Source organism: Leptonychotes weddellii, chromosome 9 (genome assembly GCF_054177405.1).
Source record: "Leptonychotes weddellii isolate Sample4059 chromosome 9, ASM5417740v2, whole genome shotgun sequence".
Lineage (NCBI taxonomy): Eukaryota > Metazoa > Chordata > Mammalia > Carnivora > Phocidae > Leptonychotes > Leptonychotes weddellii.
In genome coordinates, this window is record NC_138377.1 from 55209 (window position 1) to 72124 (window position 16916).

Consider the following 16916-nt stretch of genomic DNA (forward strand, 5'->3'; position numbering starts at 1 on the left):
TGAGCTGGGCTGAGCTGAACCAGGCTGGGTGAGCTGGGCTGAGCTGGGCTGAGCCGGGCTGAGCTGGGCTGAGCTGAGTATGGGTGGGTGAGCTGGGCTGAGCTGGGCTGAGCCGGGCTGAGCCAGGCTGAGCTGGGCTGAGCTGAACCAGGCTGGGTGAGCTGGGCTGAGCTGGGCTGGGTGAGCTGAGCTGAGCTGAACTGGGCTGGATGAGCTGGGCTGAGCTGGGCTGGCCTGGGCTGGGCTGAACTGGGCTGAGCTGGGCTGGGCTAAGCTGGGCTGAGCTGGGCTGAGCTGAACCAGGCTTGGTGAGCTGGGCTGAGCTGAACCAGGCTAGGTGAGTTGGGCTGAGCTGAGCTGGGATGGGTAAGCTGAGCTGAGCTGGGCTGAGCTGAGCTGAGCTGGGCTGAGCCGGGCTGAGCTGGGCTGAGCTGAACCAGGCTGGGTGAGCTGGGCTGAGCTGGGCTGAGCTGAACCGGGCTGGGTGAGCTGGGGTGAGCTGGGCTGCGCTAGGCTGAGCCGGGCTGATCTGGGCTGAGCTGAACCAGGCTGGGTGAGCTGGGCTGAGCCGGGCTGAGCTGGGCTGAGCCGGGCTGATCTGGGCTGAGCTGAACCAGGCTGGGTGAGCTGGGCTGAGCTGAACTGGGCTGGGTGAGCTGGGTGAGTTGGGCTGAGCTAGGCTGAGCTGAGCTGGGTGAGCTGGATGAGTTGGGCTGAGCTGGGCTGAGCTAGGCTGAGCTGGGCTGGGTGAGCTGAGCTGAGCTGGGTGAGCTGAGCTGAGCTGGTGAGCTGGGCTGAGCTGGGCTGGGTGAGCTGAGCTGAGCTGAACTGGGCTGGGTGAGCTGGGCTGAGCTGGGCTGAGCTGGGCTGGCCTGGGCTGAGCTGGGCTGGCCTGGGCTGGGCTGAACTGGGCTGAGCTGGGCTGGGCTAAGCTGGGCTGAGCTGGGCTGAGCTGAACCAGGCTAGGTGAGTTGGGCTGAGCTGAGCTGGGCTGGGTAAGCTGAGCTGAGCTGGGCTGAGCTGGGCTAGGCTGGGCTGAGCCGGGCTGAGCTAGGCTGGGTGAGCTGAGCTGAGCTGGATAAGCTGGGCTGAACTGGGCTGAGCTGGGCTGAGGTGGACTGAGCTGAACCGGTCTGGGTGAGCTGGGCTGAGCTGAACCAGGCTGAGTGAGCTGAACCAGGCTAGATGAGCTGGGATAAGCTGGGTTGAATTGGGCTAAACTGGGCTGAGCTGGCCTGAGCTGGGCTGGGCTGAGCTGCACTGAGCTGGGCTGGGTGAGCTGAGCTGAGCGGGGTGAGCTGGCTTGAGCTGGCCTGAGCTGGGCTGAGCTGAACCGGGCTGGGTGAACTGAGCTGAGCTGGGCTGAGCTCAGCTAAACCAGGCTAGGCTGAGCTGGGCTGGGCTGAGCTGAACTGGGCTGAACTGGGCTGGGCTGGATGAGCTGGGCTGAACTGAACCAGGCTGGGTGAGATGAGCTGAGCTGGGCTGAGCTGGGCTGAACCAGGCTGAGCTGAACTGGGCTGAGCTGGGCTGAGCTGGACTGAGCTGATCTGAGCTGGACTGGACTGGACTGGGCTGGGCTGGGCTGGGTTGAGCTGAACCGGGCTGATCTGGGCTGGGCTGGGTGATCTGGGCTAAGCTAAACGGGGCTGGGTGAGATGAGCTGAGCTGGATGGAGCTGGGCTGAGCTCAGCTGAACTGGGCTGAGCTGAGCTGAGCTGAGCTAGGCTGGGCTGGGCTGAATTGGGCTGAGGTGGGCTGAACTAGACTGGGCTGGGTGGGGTGAGCTGAGCTGAGCTAGATGGAGCTAGGCTGAACCAGGCTGGGCTGAGCTGGCCTGGGTGAGCTGGGCTGAGCTGAATTGGGCTGGATGAGCTGAGCTGAATTGGGCTGAGGTAGGCTCAGGTGAGCTGAGCTGAGCTTGGCTAGGCTGGGCTGCACTGAATTGGGCTGAGTTGGGCTAGGCTTGGTACATTGAGCTGATTAGCCAGGGTCACTGAGCTATCCAGCAGAAATGGACTGGCTGAGCTAGCTTGGCTCAGAGGCGTTTGATGTCCTAGTTTGGGCTAGATTCACCTGCATTGGGCCATTTAGTTCTAGCTGGGCTGAGCTGGCCTTGCTGGACTGTCCTGACTAACATTGGTCTGACTTCAATGACCCGGTTGTGCTAAGAACAGGCCAAGGGGAGTCTGCATGGTCCGACTCTTCACATACATACCGTCCACTGACCCTAGACACACAGGCCAGGGCTGGGGGCCTGGCTGGGGGGCTCCTCTTGATGCCCTCAAACTGTGTCACAGACAGCTCATGGGGCTTGTGGCTGAGCGTACCAGTCTGACTCCAGTGTCTCAGAGGGAAGGCAGCACTGGTCGAGCCATCCTGAGCTGGGAGCCAGGGTACCAGAGTGCTCGAGGATAAGGCAGAGGCCATGTCTTTCCCCAGCTTCTCACAAGTGCAGAGCTGGGCTTTTGCGGCTGGGTGAGGGCTGCTGCACCTCCCTTTCCCAGCTAGACTCGGCCTCCGCCCAGCCGCCCGCTGCACTATTGGTCCCGGCTGGGGAGGCCGTGAGGCCAGCCCTTGTGGCAGTGGGGTGAGGGGGCCACGGGGCTGGCTCAGGCCTGCCTGGCAGAGCGTGGGAAGAAGACACCTTGTCACTCAACTCCTGTCCCTCTCTGGTCCTCAGAGAACCCATCCCCTCCAAACCTCTTCCCCCTCATCACCTGTGAGAGCTTCCCATCTGATGAGACCCTGGTGGCCATGGGCTGCCTGGCCCGGGACTTCCTGCCCAACTCCATCACCTTCTCCTGGAACTATCAGAACAGCAGTGAGGTCGGCAACCAGGACATCAAGAATTTCCCTTCGGTTCTGAGAGAGGGCAAGTACGTGGCTACCTCCCAGGTGTTCCTGCCCTCCGTGGACATCCTGCAGGGCTCTGATGAGTACCTCACATGCAAGGTCAAACACTCCAACGGTGACAAATCTGTGCAAGTGCGCCTCCCAGGTGAGAGCCAGGCCCTCCTACCCATGGCCAGGTGGGCAGGGTGAGGCCACGTGAGCTGACTGACGCCTTGTCCCCTCCCAGGAGTGAATGGAGAGCTGTCCCCCAACGTGACTGTCTTCATCCCGCCCCGCGATGCCTTCTCTGGCAACAGCCAGCGCACGTCCCAACTCCTCTGCCAGGCCAGAGGTTTCAGCCCCAAGCAGATCTCCGTGTCCTGGTTTCGTGATGGAAAGCAGATCGAGTCCGGCATCGACACCGGCAAGGTGGAGGCTGAGGACAAAGTGTCCGGGGCTGTGACCTACAGGGTCCTCAGCATGCTGACCATCACCGAGAGCGCCTGGCTCAGCCAGAGCGTGTTCACCTGCCAAGTGGAGCACAACGGAGTGATCTCTGAGAAGAACGTGTCCTCCACGTGCACCCCCAGTGAGTGCTCTGGCCCCTAGTGCAGCCCCTCAGGGTGGGGGTCCCTCATGTGCACCACGGGGTTCCACGCAGGCCAGCAGCTCCCTGAGCCTTGGCTTCCCGGAGTGGCCAAGGCCAGGGAGGTGGGGGCCCAGCATGCCCCTCCAGTGGGTCCTTGGGGCTCAGGAAGGCTCGGTGTGAATTCAGCCAATGTTCTTTGGGGAAGATCTCCACCTCTGCCTGATTTCACATCCAACCGGTCACTGACACAAACTCTCTCCTGATCTAGATTCACCCGTCAGCATCAGCATCTTCACCATCCCCCCCTCCTTTGCTAGCATCTTCCTCACCAAGTCGGCCAAGCTGTCCTGCCTGGTCACAAACCTGGCCACCTACGACAGCCTGACCATCTCCTGGACCCGCCAGAATGGCGAGCCTCTGAAAACCCACACCAACATCTCTGAGAGCCACCCCAACATCACCTTCAGTGCCACGGGGGAGGCCACGGTTTGTGTGGAGGACTGGGAGTCAGGAGAACAGTTCACCTGCACGGTCACCCACACGGATCTGCCCTCGCCTCTGAAGAAGACCATCTCCAGGCCCAAGGGTAGGGGCCCGCGCCTCCTCTGCCCCGGGACTCTCCAGGGCCTCTGGGGTCTCTCCCCAGTGGCCCCCGGCCTGAGCTCACCACTGTCTTTCCTCCCACAGAGGTTGCCAAGCACATGCCAGCTGTGTATGTCCTGCCACCAAGCCGGGAGCAGCTCAGCCTGCGGGAGTCGGCCTCGGTTACCTGCCTGGTGAAGGGCTTCTCTCCCCCAGACGTGTTTGTGCAGTGGCTGCAGAAGGGGCAGCCCATGTCCCCCGACAGCTATGTGACCAGCGCCCCGACGCCCGAGCCGCAAGCCCACGGCCTCTACTTTGTCCACAGCACCCTGACCGTGAGCGAGGAGGACTGGAGCGCTGGGGAGACCTACACCTGTGTTGTAGGCCATGAGGCCCTGCCCCACATGGTGACCGAGAGGAGCGTGGACAAGTCCACCGGTAAACCCACCCTGTACAATGTGTCCCTGGTCTTGTCTGACACAGCCAGCACCTGCTACTGACCACCGGGCCGCCGCCCCCAGGTGGGCCCCGCAGCCTCTGGCTGACCCATCGCTGTGTGTGCGTGTGTACAAACTAACCTCGCCAATGGGGTGACATGTGGCATTTTATCAAAATTAGAAATAAAAACATCCATTCAAAAGACACTCGTCCTGAGTAAGCGATGCTCTCGCCTGCCGGGGCTGTGGCTGTGCTGTCCCCACCCCCAGACCACCCTCCACGCCCGTCCCTGCCCCCACCCAGCCTCTGGAAGTCCCTGTGCTCCTTGCAGACCAAGCCCATGCTCACCGCTCCTGTAGCTGCTCCCATGGCCACGTGAGTGTGCAACACGTACACACATGTGTGCACATGCATGCACACACATGGATGCAGCTGCATTAGACACACGGATACACACAGAGACATGTGTGTATGGACACACACACACATGCACACACAGTCACAGACACAGACACACGTGGCCACAGACACATGCACACATGGACACACATGCACACACACATGCACACACCCACACACGTGGACACATACAGACAGATGCACACATATATACACATGCACACACAGTCACAGACACAAACACACATGGCCACATACAGACACGTGCACACACGGACACACATGCACACACACGTGGACGCATACAGACAGATGCACACGTATACACACATGCACACACAGTCACAGACACACACATGTGGACACATACAGACACGTGCACACATGGACACACATGCACACACATGTGCACACACACCCACACACGTGGACGCATACAGACAGATGCACACGTATACACACATGCACACACAGTCACAGACACATGCACACACACACGTGGACACATACAGACACGTGCACACATGCACACACACGTGCACACACCCACACACGTGGACGCATACAGACAGATGCACACGTATACACACATGCACACACACGTGGGCACATACAGACACGTGCACACACGGACACACATGGACACACACGTGCACACACACCCACACACGTGGACGCATACAGACAGATGCACACGTATGCACACACACACGTGGACACATACAGACACATGCACACACGGACACACATGCACACACACGTGCACACACCCACACACGTGGACGCATACAGACACGTGCACACATGCACACACATGCACACACATGCACACACACGTGGGCACATACAGACACGTGCAGACATGCACACACACGTGCACACACCCACACACGTGGACGCATACAGACACGTGCACACATGCACACGTGTGCACACACCCACACGTGGACATATACACACGTGTGCACACACCCACACACGGACACTTACAGACACATGCTCACACATACACATGCACACACGTGTGCATGCATACCCACATGTGGACACATACAGACACATGCACACACACACACACACGGTGCCAGCCCCCACACACCCGTGGTCCCTCAGTGCCTCTGGCAGGAACTTCTGCCCTGTCCAGTCATGTCACTTTCTGCGGGGCTTTGTGCCCAAGCTCTGCTTGTCCCTCTGTCTCCGCTTGGAGGTCCGGACTCTGACCATGGCCACCATTCCCGGGCCTGGAGCCAAGGGAAGCCCCTGCCCGTGCCCAGGCTCTTGAAGGCAGCAGTGCCCACAGGTGAATGGGGCTTGGCCCAGGCTGACAGAGCAGACAGTGCCCGGACATTGGCCCCAGAGGCAGAGAAGCTGTTCCTGGAGGCTCCTCCTTGCAGGCGTAGGCTGCAGAGAGCCTGATCTGAGTGGAGAGCCCCTGCAAACACCCAGCCCTGGAAATGGTGGAAGATGAGGCAGGAGTGAGGGAGTACAGACCTGCTGGGCAGAGAGGAGCAGGGGCCCGAGTGGGATCTCCTCTGGCAACAGCCACAGGCAGCACGGCCCCTCTGGGCTGCCCCCAAGACCCTCTGTGCACCCCAGGCCCTTGGGAACCTGAGCTCCAGATGCCCCAAAGGGGCCAGTTATGCAGGGCTGCAGACCCCCCTGAAAGTCCTCAGCCTGTCCACCCCAGTGTCACCCTCCATGGAGCCTCGGGGTTCTATCTGAGCCCTTGGCCCTCGAGGACTGGCAGGGCAGACAGCCGGCCAGGGCCCCACACGGGCTCTCCCACCAGCCATGCACTCTGAAACGGAAAGACAGCAGGAATCTCACTAGGAATCAAGGAGGTCCCCCTCGGGCCCAGGCACGTGCCAGCCTCGCTGGTCTCAGTGGTCAGGGGCACACCCACACCCCAGACCGCAGCCGGCAGAAGGCCCTGCTCCCTGCCTCTCTCCGGGTGGCCCTGGCCGTGCGGCCCTGCCCTGCTCCAGCCCGGCCACATCCCTGTGTCTGTGTTGTTCTGCTGCGCTCTCTGCCACCCCATGGCTCCCACACAAGGTGCTCGGCGTCACCCCTGCTCTGCTTTGGCCACGTTCGGCCTCTACCTCACCCTCTGTCTCAGGCTGCCAAGGCCCGGCTAGCGCCTGGCTTAGACGCTTCCCAACCGAGCCCAGGAGCCCTGGGCCCCACGAGGCGGGTGCGGAGAAGGAGACTGTGGGGCTGGGAGTCACGCGCACCCTTGGCCCCCCGGGGGCAGCACAGCCGAGGCCCAAGGGCGGCTCTGGGGCCAGGCCTTGCTGCAGGGCGGCCTGACCCCTCTGTGCTGTGTTCCCTGCAGGGGGGGAGGTGAGTGCCGATGAGGAAGGCTTCGAGAACCTGAACACCATGGCGTCTACCTTCATTGTCCTCTTCCTCCTCAGCGTCTTCTATAGCACAACAGTGACACTGTTCAAGGTAGCCGCAGGGCTGGCACAGGGGGCGGGCGGGGAGGCGCACGCGGCCCAGGGCAGCGGGAACACAGCTCACGCCGTCTGTCATCTGCAGGTGAAATGACCGGCCAGCCAAGAACATCAGAGGCCCGGGACGTGTGCCCAGGGGGCAGCCCGCGGAGCCCGTCAGCTGGTCCTCAGATCCGCCCCACATCACCCCCTCCCGCTTCCAGCTCCGAGACGCGGCCGCGTGTCTTCGAGTCCGCTCCGAGCGTTGTTTTGCAATGTACACGCATGTCACCTTCAAATAAACATGTATATTTTATCTTAAAAAACTGCTTCCTTGTGCAGGCTTTTTGTCCCAAAGTGCACTCCCGGTGTGTCGAGTGTGTCAAGGGCCTGTGGGAAAGGGAGGTCCATCTGCACACAAGCCCGCCAGAGGACGTGCCGGCAAAGGGGGCCCGGTGGTGGGACCCAGGGTCTCGGGCACATCCCATCTGCTGAAGGACGCAGCCGAGCTGGGCACAGTCCCAGGCCTGACCTCCCGGACACGGCGGGACCCAGGAGCCAGGCTTGGGCCTCGGGGGGTTTGTGTGCAACCGCACGATGCACGGTCCCCGTCTCCATCCCCGGCCGGCCCGGCCGCCCAACGGGCTTGTCCCACGCTTCCTGGTGCCTGGGGTGTGTGGGACTGAGACCGGCAGGAGCACAGGGGGCTGACCCTGCCGTTGGACTGCGCCCTGACCGCTGTGTGGACGGCAGCAGGAGTTTCTGGGGAACCGGTGAGGAGAGTACCTGCCGGGGAGCGGCGCGGGGTGGGGACGGCTCTGCGTGTCCGCATCACTGCACGGGAAGGGCAGGCGGTGCCAGGCCCGGGAGCCATGGCGGAGGCGGGCCGCGGCAAACGGGGTGCGGGACCCGTGTGGGGGCCTTGCCCGGCCACCGTGCAGATGGCAGGAGGGGCCCCCAGGCCGTGAAGTGGTGGCAGCGAAGGTCTGGAGGGCGGCAGGGGAGGGCAGAGAGGGGAGGCACAGACCCCATACAGCTGAGGGGTTGGGGCCGGCAGCTCGCAGGTCCCCGGGACACCTGTCCCCTGTGTGCGCTCCGGGGGGGGACACTTCGAGGCTCTGGCTTCGTTTTGGTTACACGGACCCGCCCCCCGGCCCAACCTCACAGGCTGAGGGGGGTCCAACAAGGTGCGGGCCGCGGCTGGGGGCTCTTGTGCCCATGGGGAGGGGGGCTGTCAGCTCAAGATGGCCCCTGCGCTGCGTTTGTGCCCAAGGACCCCTGACAGGGGGCTTGCATGACAGAAATTCAATCGTCTAGACATCAGGTGTCCCATGGGGGTGTCGGCAGGGCCGGGCCCCCGGGCTGGGAGGGAGAGTCCGTTCCAGGAGGCCTTCTGGTGGCTGCCGCCGTCTTTGGCGTCCCCGGGCTTGGAGGTGCCATCTCCGCGCTGTCTGCCCCCGTGCGCATGTTCCAGACCCCCCCTTTGATAAGGACATCGGTCGGGTGGGATCAGGGTCTCAGCCTCCACGATCCTGTTCCCAAACAAGGGCCCATTCTGGGGCACTGGGGCGGCAGGATTTCAGTACATAAACCGGGGCTCACAATCTAAGCCGTAACCGTCCACCCCGGCCCCCGAAACTCGTGTCCTTTTCCCAAGCAAAACACTTCGCTGAACAACTCCCGAAATCACCCCACTGAGCAGCAACCCTGCGTCCAAAATCAGCTGAATCGGGAAGAGGCAAGACATGCGTGTGACTGAGCCCGGGGTGCAGGGTAGACGGGCCCGTCCCGGCAGGCAGGGACCCGAAGCAAGAGAGGCCAGGTCCGGCAGGGCTCCCCATTAGGTGCTAAGGCTCCGGAAGAATCCGCCTGGCCCCAGGCTCTGTCTTCCGAGCTGGCGCCCGAGGCCTGGGTCCTCTGCGACCCCTTGGCAGCCCCGCCGGCCTCTGCGTCCGCGGCTCCGTCTCAGCGCGAGCCGCCCTCTGCTTCCGTCGGGCAGGCGCGTTTACGTGAGATTCTCAGAAACCTTGTTGGCATCCCAGGCAGTTCCTGGGACGAGTCCACCTCCAGGCGCCTTTCCTGGGGAACCGCATGGCTGCTCCTGGTTCCTCTCAGACGCTTGCTGGGACCACATGCGCCATCCGCCGTGGGAGGCGCCCGGCCAGACCCGCAGAGACCTTCCCAAGGCTCCTAGTTGTGGCTCCGCGTGCGGCCGCCTCACACGTTCCCGGCAGCGGCGAGCAGGGCCAGGCCGTCTGCACTGTGCGTGGACGGCTCCTCAGCCAAGTGCCCCCGGCCGGCGCTCTCCGAGCCCAGACACGCCGGCGGCCCAGCTCCCCCATTCCGCGTCCTCGGCAGAGTCACCCTTCCCACCGAATTCCACCAACAGTCTTCAGGACAATTTGGCTGTTTCTTTTCTTTTTTTTTTTTTTTTTTTAAAGATTTTATTTATTTATTTGAGAGAGAGAATGAGAGACAGAGAACATGAGAGGGAGGAGGGTCAGAGGGAGAAGCAGACCCCCCGCTGAGCAGGGAGGCCGATGCGGGACTCGATCCCGGGACTCCAGGATCATGACCCGAGCCGAAGGCAGTCGCTTAACCGACTGAGCCGCCCAGGTGCCCCAATTTGGCTGTTTCTGACGTGCCCCTCCAACACCAGCCTCTGCCGGTCAGCCGGTTCCAAAGCCACGTCCACGTTTCTAGCTGTTTGTTGCAGCTCACTCCACTCTGCTTCCAAAATCGGCTTTTGTTTCCTGCGGGCGCCGGAACCACATACATTTCTCCTCCGTTCTGGGGTCCGGGAGCCCGAGATCGGGGTGGGGGGGTGTAGGTTGCCGCTGGGGCGGTGAGGGGGTTCGCGCCTCTGCAGCGTGGCGGCTGCCGGCCGTGGGCGACCCTTGGTCTTCCTGCCGCGCATCCCTCCGACCCCCAGCTCATCTGCACACAGCACGTGTGTCCCCTTTCGCAAGGACGGGCATACTGGGTTTGGAGCCCACCCTCTGGCACTATGACCTCATCGAATTATTAATTCGCCCCCTAGCGCCTTATCTCCAAGTGAGGTCACGTTCTGAGGCATGGGGGTTAGGACGCAGTTGGGCCCACAAGCCCACCCACGCCTGGCGTCTCCCGCACGGCGAGGGAACCCGGGGACACTGTGCAGGCAGTGGGGGCCCCCGGGACATGGGTGGGAGATAGTCCTGCCGGGGAAGCCCAGGAAAAGGCGGGGGCAGGCTGGCCAGGTGCTTGGGAGAGCACACAGGTGGGTCCTGCCCCAGGGGGCCCATGCAGCGGCCACAGGTGGCAGCCCGGCTGGCCGGCTGGAGAACGGGCACGTCTGAGCAATGGCAGCGTGGTGCCCGGGGGCTTGGCCCAGAGTGGGGGCCACAGACGATGGCGGCGGGGCCGTCAGGGACAAAGGCAGGGACCCCGCACTCCCTCGGCCGCCCTTGCCCAGCCAGGCCCCCAGGGAGAGAACAAGGGGACTGGAGCCGGCCCGCCAGGGAATCTCATTCAGGGCCCTGCCTCCCCCGGGCCCAGGGTCCATGAGTGACAGCCCCATGGGCCCAGACACTGCAGGGCGGCCTGCACCCCAGCCCAGGCATGGCCGAAGGCCTCCCGTGAAAACAAAGCACTCACGGGCCTGGACCCCAAGCCGCAGAGCCCCGGGGGCAGGCACTGGGGACGGTTGCGTCTGCTCCCACCCGCTCGTCCCGGAACCGCACAGAAGTCCAGCCACAGGCCCCTCTGCAGGCAAAGGGGACCCAGGCCTCCTGCGGGACGGCCCAGGGCCAGCATCCGGAGGCCTGGGGGGGACACAGGGCCCCAGGGCCCGCCACCAGGGCAGCAAGGGCTCTGCAGCGGGGGGAGCACCCTTTATTGTCCCCCCGCACCCTGCACCCTCCCTCCGCGGCCCCAGCCTCACAACCCCCGTCTGTCTTCCAGACTCCAAGACGCTGGATCTGTTCCCCTTGGTCTCAGGATGTGAAGCCCCGAATGAAGGCAACCCCATAGGCCTGGCCTGCTTGGCACGAGGACCCTCCGTAGAGTCGGTGCAGGTCAGCTTGAGCCCCGGGGCGCAGGACCAGAGGCAGAAGACCCCCCTGATCGTGCTGGGGACGCACGGGCACACTCGGCTGTCCGTCCTGATGGCCAGCTGGAAGCCGGGCCCACACCACTGCAGAGCCACCGTCAGGGGGGGGCGCCCCCCCAGCAACGAGCTGCGGAAGGACATCCAGTGGCCAGGTGGGTGGTCCACAGGCCCCCGGGACGGCCTCCAGGGTCTCCCGCTCCTTGCACCCCGAGGACGACGGGGCACCTGGGCCCAGCGTGCAAGACAGAGTCTGTGGCCGAGTGTGGGGCCTCCCATGGCCCAGTCCGCACCGTGCAGCCCACTGGCACCTCCCTCCCGCCATCCTCCGTCCTCCCGGCCACCAGGCATGCACCGTCTGATCCCCCCGACTCTCCCTCTGGTTTCAGCGTCCTGGGAAGTGAGGACCTCCCGGTCGACTCGCAGGCCGTCCCTACCAGAGGACTCCACCAGAGCCCCCAGCACTGCCAGGGTCCCAGGTGAGGACCCCCACCCCAGCACGCCCACTCCTGCCTTCTGTCCCTTGGGCTGACTCCTTCAGGCAGCCCTCCCTGACTTCTCTGGGTCGGGAAGGGCAGGCACTGAGGAGGTGCGCACGGAGCACCGACCACACGGCAGGCCCTCTGCGGGCACCAGCAGACGCCCCCTCAGGCCCCTTGTGAATAGGAGACCCCCCGACACCTGCAGAGAGCACAGCGCACGGGGCGGGACGCCCTAGGCCTCAGACGTGAGCCTGTCCCCGAGCCCCACGTGGGCACACGTGGACGACGCGGCCAGCCGGGCAGAACCTGGCCCCGTGACTGTTACAGAGCATGCCACCGAAGGCTCAGGAGCCGGGACAGTGGACCCAGGGGTCCCTGCAGCAGGTGACCCCCAGCCGGCTGCCTGTCCGAGGGCCACGTGGGGTCACAGCCGCCCTGCCTGCCCCTTGGGGACGGTCCGGTGCTCGCTCCTCTGAGTGGGGCAGCAAGCTGTGTTCGCAGACAGAGAAGGGCAGCCCCAGCACCAGCCCTCTGGGGCGTTGGTGAGGCCCACACGAGGGGCAGGGGCTGTGGTCGGCTGTGGCCCCTCCGTGGGCCCTCCACAGTCCACCGCACCTGTGACCACCCCATCTCCGAACACCAGTGCCCCGGCTCAGCACGGCCCGGTCAGACCCAGAGGGGACCGGGCAGCAAGGAGAGGATGCCGAATGCCACCTTGGCCTGGGGCAGGGGTACTTGCCGGACCCTGTCCATGCAGGGCACGTGCACCGGCTGACCGGGAGTCGGGCCCAGGCAGAGCTCCGGGGAGACCCTGCAGACAGGCTGTGTGGGCCTCCAGGGGAAGATGAGCTCCGTGGGGCAGACTGGGCCGCGCTGACCCCACGAGCCCAGCCCTCCGAACAGGCCAGCTTTCTCCACCCCAGAGGGCCACACGGGCCACAGCCCAGAACTGTCTCCTACAAGCTGGGAATGCTGTTTTAGCTGGATGCGGGCGGGGGGGCGTGGAACGGAGACCCAGGAGCCCCATGTAACTGCAAAGCCTAAATATTTACTATCTGGCCCTTTACAGAACAAACTTGCGGGCGCCTAGTCTGTCCCAAACCTAAGGCCCGATAACGTCCTGGCTGCCCTCACCCTAACCGTAGAGGGTACTGGGGCATGATGACCCCGCAGGAGCCCTGGCGAGGGGCCAGCAGCGGGTGGGGTAGGTCTCCGGACCCCAGAGAGCAGGAAGGCTGAGGGGCCCAGGGAGGCCACGGCCCTGACGACAAGTCCTGCCGGTCTCACCCCCTCTTCTCCCCGCAGTGCCCTCCGCCAGCCACACCCTGACGCAAGCCACGGAGCCAAGAAGCCCAGTGGACACCATGCTCAGAGGCCAGTTCCTTGGGGCACAGAGTGGGAGGAGGAGGGACTGGGGAACCTGGGGAACCTGGGGAAGTCCTGCCCTGCGAGCCCCCAGCCCGGCAGCGGGAGGCCAGGAAGCAGCAAAGGGGGCTCTGCACGGGGCGTGTGGCAGACCTGGGCCTGGCACTGCCCACAACACCACCCCCAGGCTGGTCCCCAGCTGCCCGAGGGCCCCCGCTGACCTCTGCCTGCTGACCGAGCTCGCGGTCCTCTGGCAGGCTGCGGGAACCACACCCACCCTCCCAGCCTCTCCTGCACGCTAAGCCAGCCCAGCACGCCTTCCCAGGTGGCGCCCACAGCACCAGGCGGGCACGGTGAGGCCCGCTCCCAGGCCCAGGACACGGGGTGGCTGGGGGCCCTGCACACGCACCCCTGCCCAGCCCAGCCCTCCTCCCACAAGGAGACACCAAGGGGGTGGGGACCCGCCCCCCGGGCCGCCCAGCTTCGCCCAGCCTCAGGTGGCCCCAGCATGACCGGGCTTCTCTCCGTAGCTGCCACAGCGCCCTGCTGCCTCGCCGTCCGCGCCCTGACCGTGCCCCAGGTGGCCTCCTGGCTCCTGTGTGAGGTGTCTGGCTTCTCGCCCCCGGACATCCTCCTCACCTGGCGCCAGGGCCGGACGGAGGTGGACCCTGCTGGGTTTGCCACTGCACGCCCCACAGCCCAGCCTGGGAGGAGCACGTTCCAGACCTGGAGCGTCCTGCGCGTCCTCGCCGCCCAGGACCCTGGCCCGGCCACCTACACGTGCGTGGCCAGGCACGACGCCTCCCGGAAGCTGCTCAACTCCAGCTGGAGCCTGGACACTGGTGAGTCATTCGCGGGCCTGAGGGCTCCCGCCCCAGCCTCCTCCCAGCGCAGGGCAGGGGCGGAGGGGCAGCCCCCCGGGAGCTGAACGGCTGGGTCCTGGGGCTGTGGCCAAGGGCTGCACCACCCACCCGGACCTCCCCACCCGGGCCTGCTCGGCTCTGCTCGGCGTCTGGGGTGGGCTTTGGATGCCCCGACACCTGTCGCGCCAAAGTCTGTCCTCATGTCTACACCCACGGGCTGGACTAGGACGGGTGGGAGGCGGCTGTCACCCCCGCCAGGCCCCAAAGAACAGCCGTTCCCCACCAAGATACGCCGCACCGCTGGGCGCAGAACAGGGGCCGCCCCTGGGGAGGGTGGCCATCCCAGACACCGCCTTCCAGGGGCATCTGAGCCTCCCCAAGCCCCAGGCCCCCCAGTGGTCTGGGAGAACAGCCAGCACCTCAGGAGCCAGATACGCCCAGAAGTGGGAGCTGGTCTCGGTGCCCGGGGACGTCTGACCAGCACAGGCCCACAACGGGCCCCGACTGCAGGCCGCCTGCGGGGCAGAGGGCACGGAGGCCCGCCAGGGTGGGGCTCATGGTGGAAGTTTAGGGCTTACTGTCCCCTCTGAGGCCCTCGTCAGACCCCCTTGCCACCCCGTCACGGGGCAGCACCCTGACAAGAGCCCCCTCCTGGCCCGGCAAGGCCCTGGCAGGACTGTGCTGGACACCTTAGGCCAAGCAGGCAGCAGGATGCCATCCTCCTCCTGCTCGTGGAGGGGCAGCAGGCGGTCTGGGCGCCGGGTGCTGGGAGGGGGAAGGTGCCCAGTGGAGGCCCACGGCAGCAATGTGGGGGGCATGCAGGAAGGCCGTGCCGGGCTCCATAGCTGGGACACCCCGCCAACAGCCCAGACCCTGCCTTGGGCATCCCCCCACCGATGAGAGCGCTGGCCCTACTCTGTCCTATAGCCAGGCTTGGCAGTGCTGGCAGCCTGCTGGGCAGCAGCCCATGGGGGCCCCAGAGAGGCGGCGGCTCCTCAGCCCCCCGGCCCGCTTGCCTCTGCCCCCTCAGGCCTCCCCCAAAGTCCCGGTGCCAGGCCCTGTCTGCCTACTTACGCGGGGACCCTTTTTCCTCAGCCTGTCTTCTCGGCCTTGCCCCCTTTCCCGCTGGGTGCCCCCTGCGCTGGGCCACCTGTCATGGCTCATGTCCCCAGGGTCTGTGTTCTCTGGCCCCCAGAGCAGCCTCCTGGCCCTGCTTATCCTCCCTCCTCTGGGCTCCCTGAGGGCCAAGTCCACGCTGACACTCCTCCGGGTTCCACCGTCCTACCGCCAGCTGCCCCCAGGCACAGACCCGGCCTCTCCAAGGTCTGAGGTCACAGGTGGGGGTAGACGAGCGCCCTGGACAGACTCAGTCAAGGCTGGAGACTGACCTGCGTCATGCACGAGCCCCAGCTGCAGACTCCGGGTCACCGGAGCACACAGAGTCCCGCAGTGGAGAGGCAGGACAGCCCAGCGGGCAGGGCTCAGCTCAGATGAGGGGTCCTGGCCCCAGCGCTCCCCCCACCGGACCGTGGCATCCATGCCTGCGGTTGCCGGGCTGCTCAGCCAAGCCTCGCCCAGCACCTGCCCCTGCGAGCACGTATGGAGCAGGGCAGGAGCGCGTGGAGGCGTGCGAGCGAGCGGGGACGGCCAAGCCTCCCCAGTGCCCAGCCCTCTCCCTGCACCTGCAGCCGTGCGTCCCGTCCCCAAGCGTGGACTCAGAGCCTCCAGAGCCCAAACATGCCACATCTTCCTGCAGGGGCAGAGGTACGTCCACCTGCCAGGGTCACACACTCTGGAGACAGGATGCGCTGCAGAGGACGCCAGGGGCCTGGCGTGCCCCCAGGGCCCCCGGGAGCGAGTGGGGAGAAAGCCCTCACCAGCCCACCAAGGGCTGCTCAGGGAGGCAGCTGGGGCCCTGCCCATATCTCCTAGACCCCTCCTCCAGCCAGGTGGGGGCAGCTGGAACCACTCCCCCGGTTTAGGCCACCGCAGCCCCTTGGAATGAGCCCGTCCTCCACGGCTCAGCAGGGTCTCAGCCGCGTCCCCCCTGCAGCTGAGCACCCTCCTTCCTTCCACTGCAGCTGAGGCTTTGCTTCTGGGGGTCCCGCTCGCTCTCCTCACAGGACCCCCAGGCTCCCCGCATCCTGCATCCACAGGCCTGTCCTCTGTCTCAGCCCAGCACAGCCCCTTGTTCCCGAACAGCAGTATGCTCAGCACAGGCCTGGCGCACGGGCAGCCACGATGACTGGGGGACACTTGTGCTCCGCAGGATCACCGTAAAATAACACCCCCCCAACCTGGTCCTGCTTCCCATCTCGCAGGAGGGCTGCATGCGCCCAGGTCCCACAAACAGAAGTCAGGGGGCTCTCCAGCGCCCGGACCTCCAGCCCTTCTGCTTCTCTCAGCCCCACCCTGGGCCCTCCCCCGCTAATCACAGTGCCCTCCCTGCTGGTCTCTTGCTGCAAGCCGTCCCCCTCAGCCCAGCCTTGCTCCACAACAAAGGGACTTCTGAGCCTCCAGTTAGGATGTAGGAGATGAGGAAGGACTGTCAGGCCCACAGGAACAAATAGACAACACCACATACATTCTATAAACCATGCTTATTTAAAGCCACTAAAGAGCTGGGGACTCACAGAGGTCCAGCTGGTGACCCGGCTCCTACAAAGAGAACATTGTCGGCCACCTTACCTCTCCCTGGGCACAGGGGGACAGAGGGACGCGAGCCCCACCCTGGGCACGGGGGACAGAGGGACCAGAGCCTCACCCTGGGCACAGGGGACAGAGAGACGCGAGCCCCACCCTGGGCACGGGGGACAGAGGGACGCGAGCCCCACCCTGGGCACG

The 16916-nt window shown here is 64.9% G+C and overlaps 1 protein-coding gene, 1 long non-coding RNA gene and 1 gene segment (V, D, J or C); all 3 read left to right on the forward strand.

Annotated features, from left to right (window-relative positions):
* LOC145723336 (uncharacterized) overlaps nt 1-2677 on the forward strand; it is a 5771-nt gene extending 3094 nt beyond the window's left edge. For both annotated transcript variants that reach the window (XR_014148249.1, XR_014148250.1), the window contains exon 4: nt 397-2677. This is a non-coding gene — a long non-coding RNA (uncharacterized LOC145723336). The remainder of the gene's footprint in view (nt 1-396) is intronic.
* LOC102726210 (immunoglobulin heavy constant mu-like) overlaps nt 1-7604 on the forward strand; it is a 12506-nt gene extending 4902 nt beyond the window's left edge. Inside the window, 6 exon segments of the C gene segment in view lie at nt 2684-3001; nt 3083-3424; nt 3693-4010; nt 4112-4444; nt 7176-7291; nt 7382-7604. Coding sequence covers nt 2684-3001; nt 3083-3424; nt 3693-4010; nt 4112-4444; nt 7176-7291; nt 7382-7390 — 1436 coding nt within the window.
* The window catches only part of LOC102729242 (immunoglobulin delta heavy chain-like), a 23483-nt gene extending 6665 nt beyond the window's left edge, over nt 1-16818 (forward strand). The window contains exons 3-7 of the mRNA XM_081829723.1: nt 11218-11517; nt 11752-11841; nt 13150-13218; nt 13467-13562; nt 13740-16818. Coding sequence (XP_081685849.1) covers nt 11218-11517; nt 11752-11841; nt 13150-13218; nt 13467-13562; nt 13740-14137 — 953 coding nt within the window. The 3' untranslated portion in view covers nt 14138-16818. The remainder of the gene's footprint in view (nt 1-11217; nt 11518-11751; nt 11842-13149; nt 13219-13466; nt 13563-13739) is intronic.
* The last annotated feature ends 98 nt before the right edge of the window (nt 16819-16916 follow it).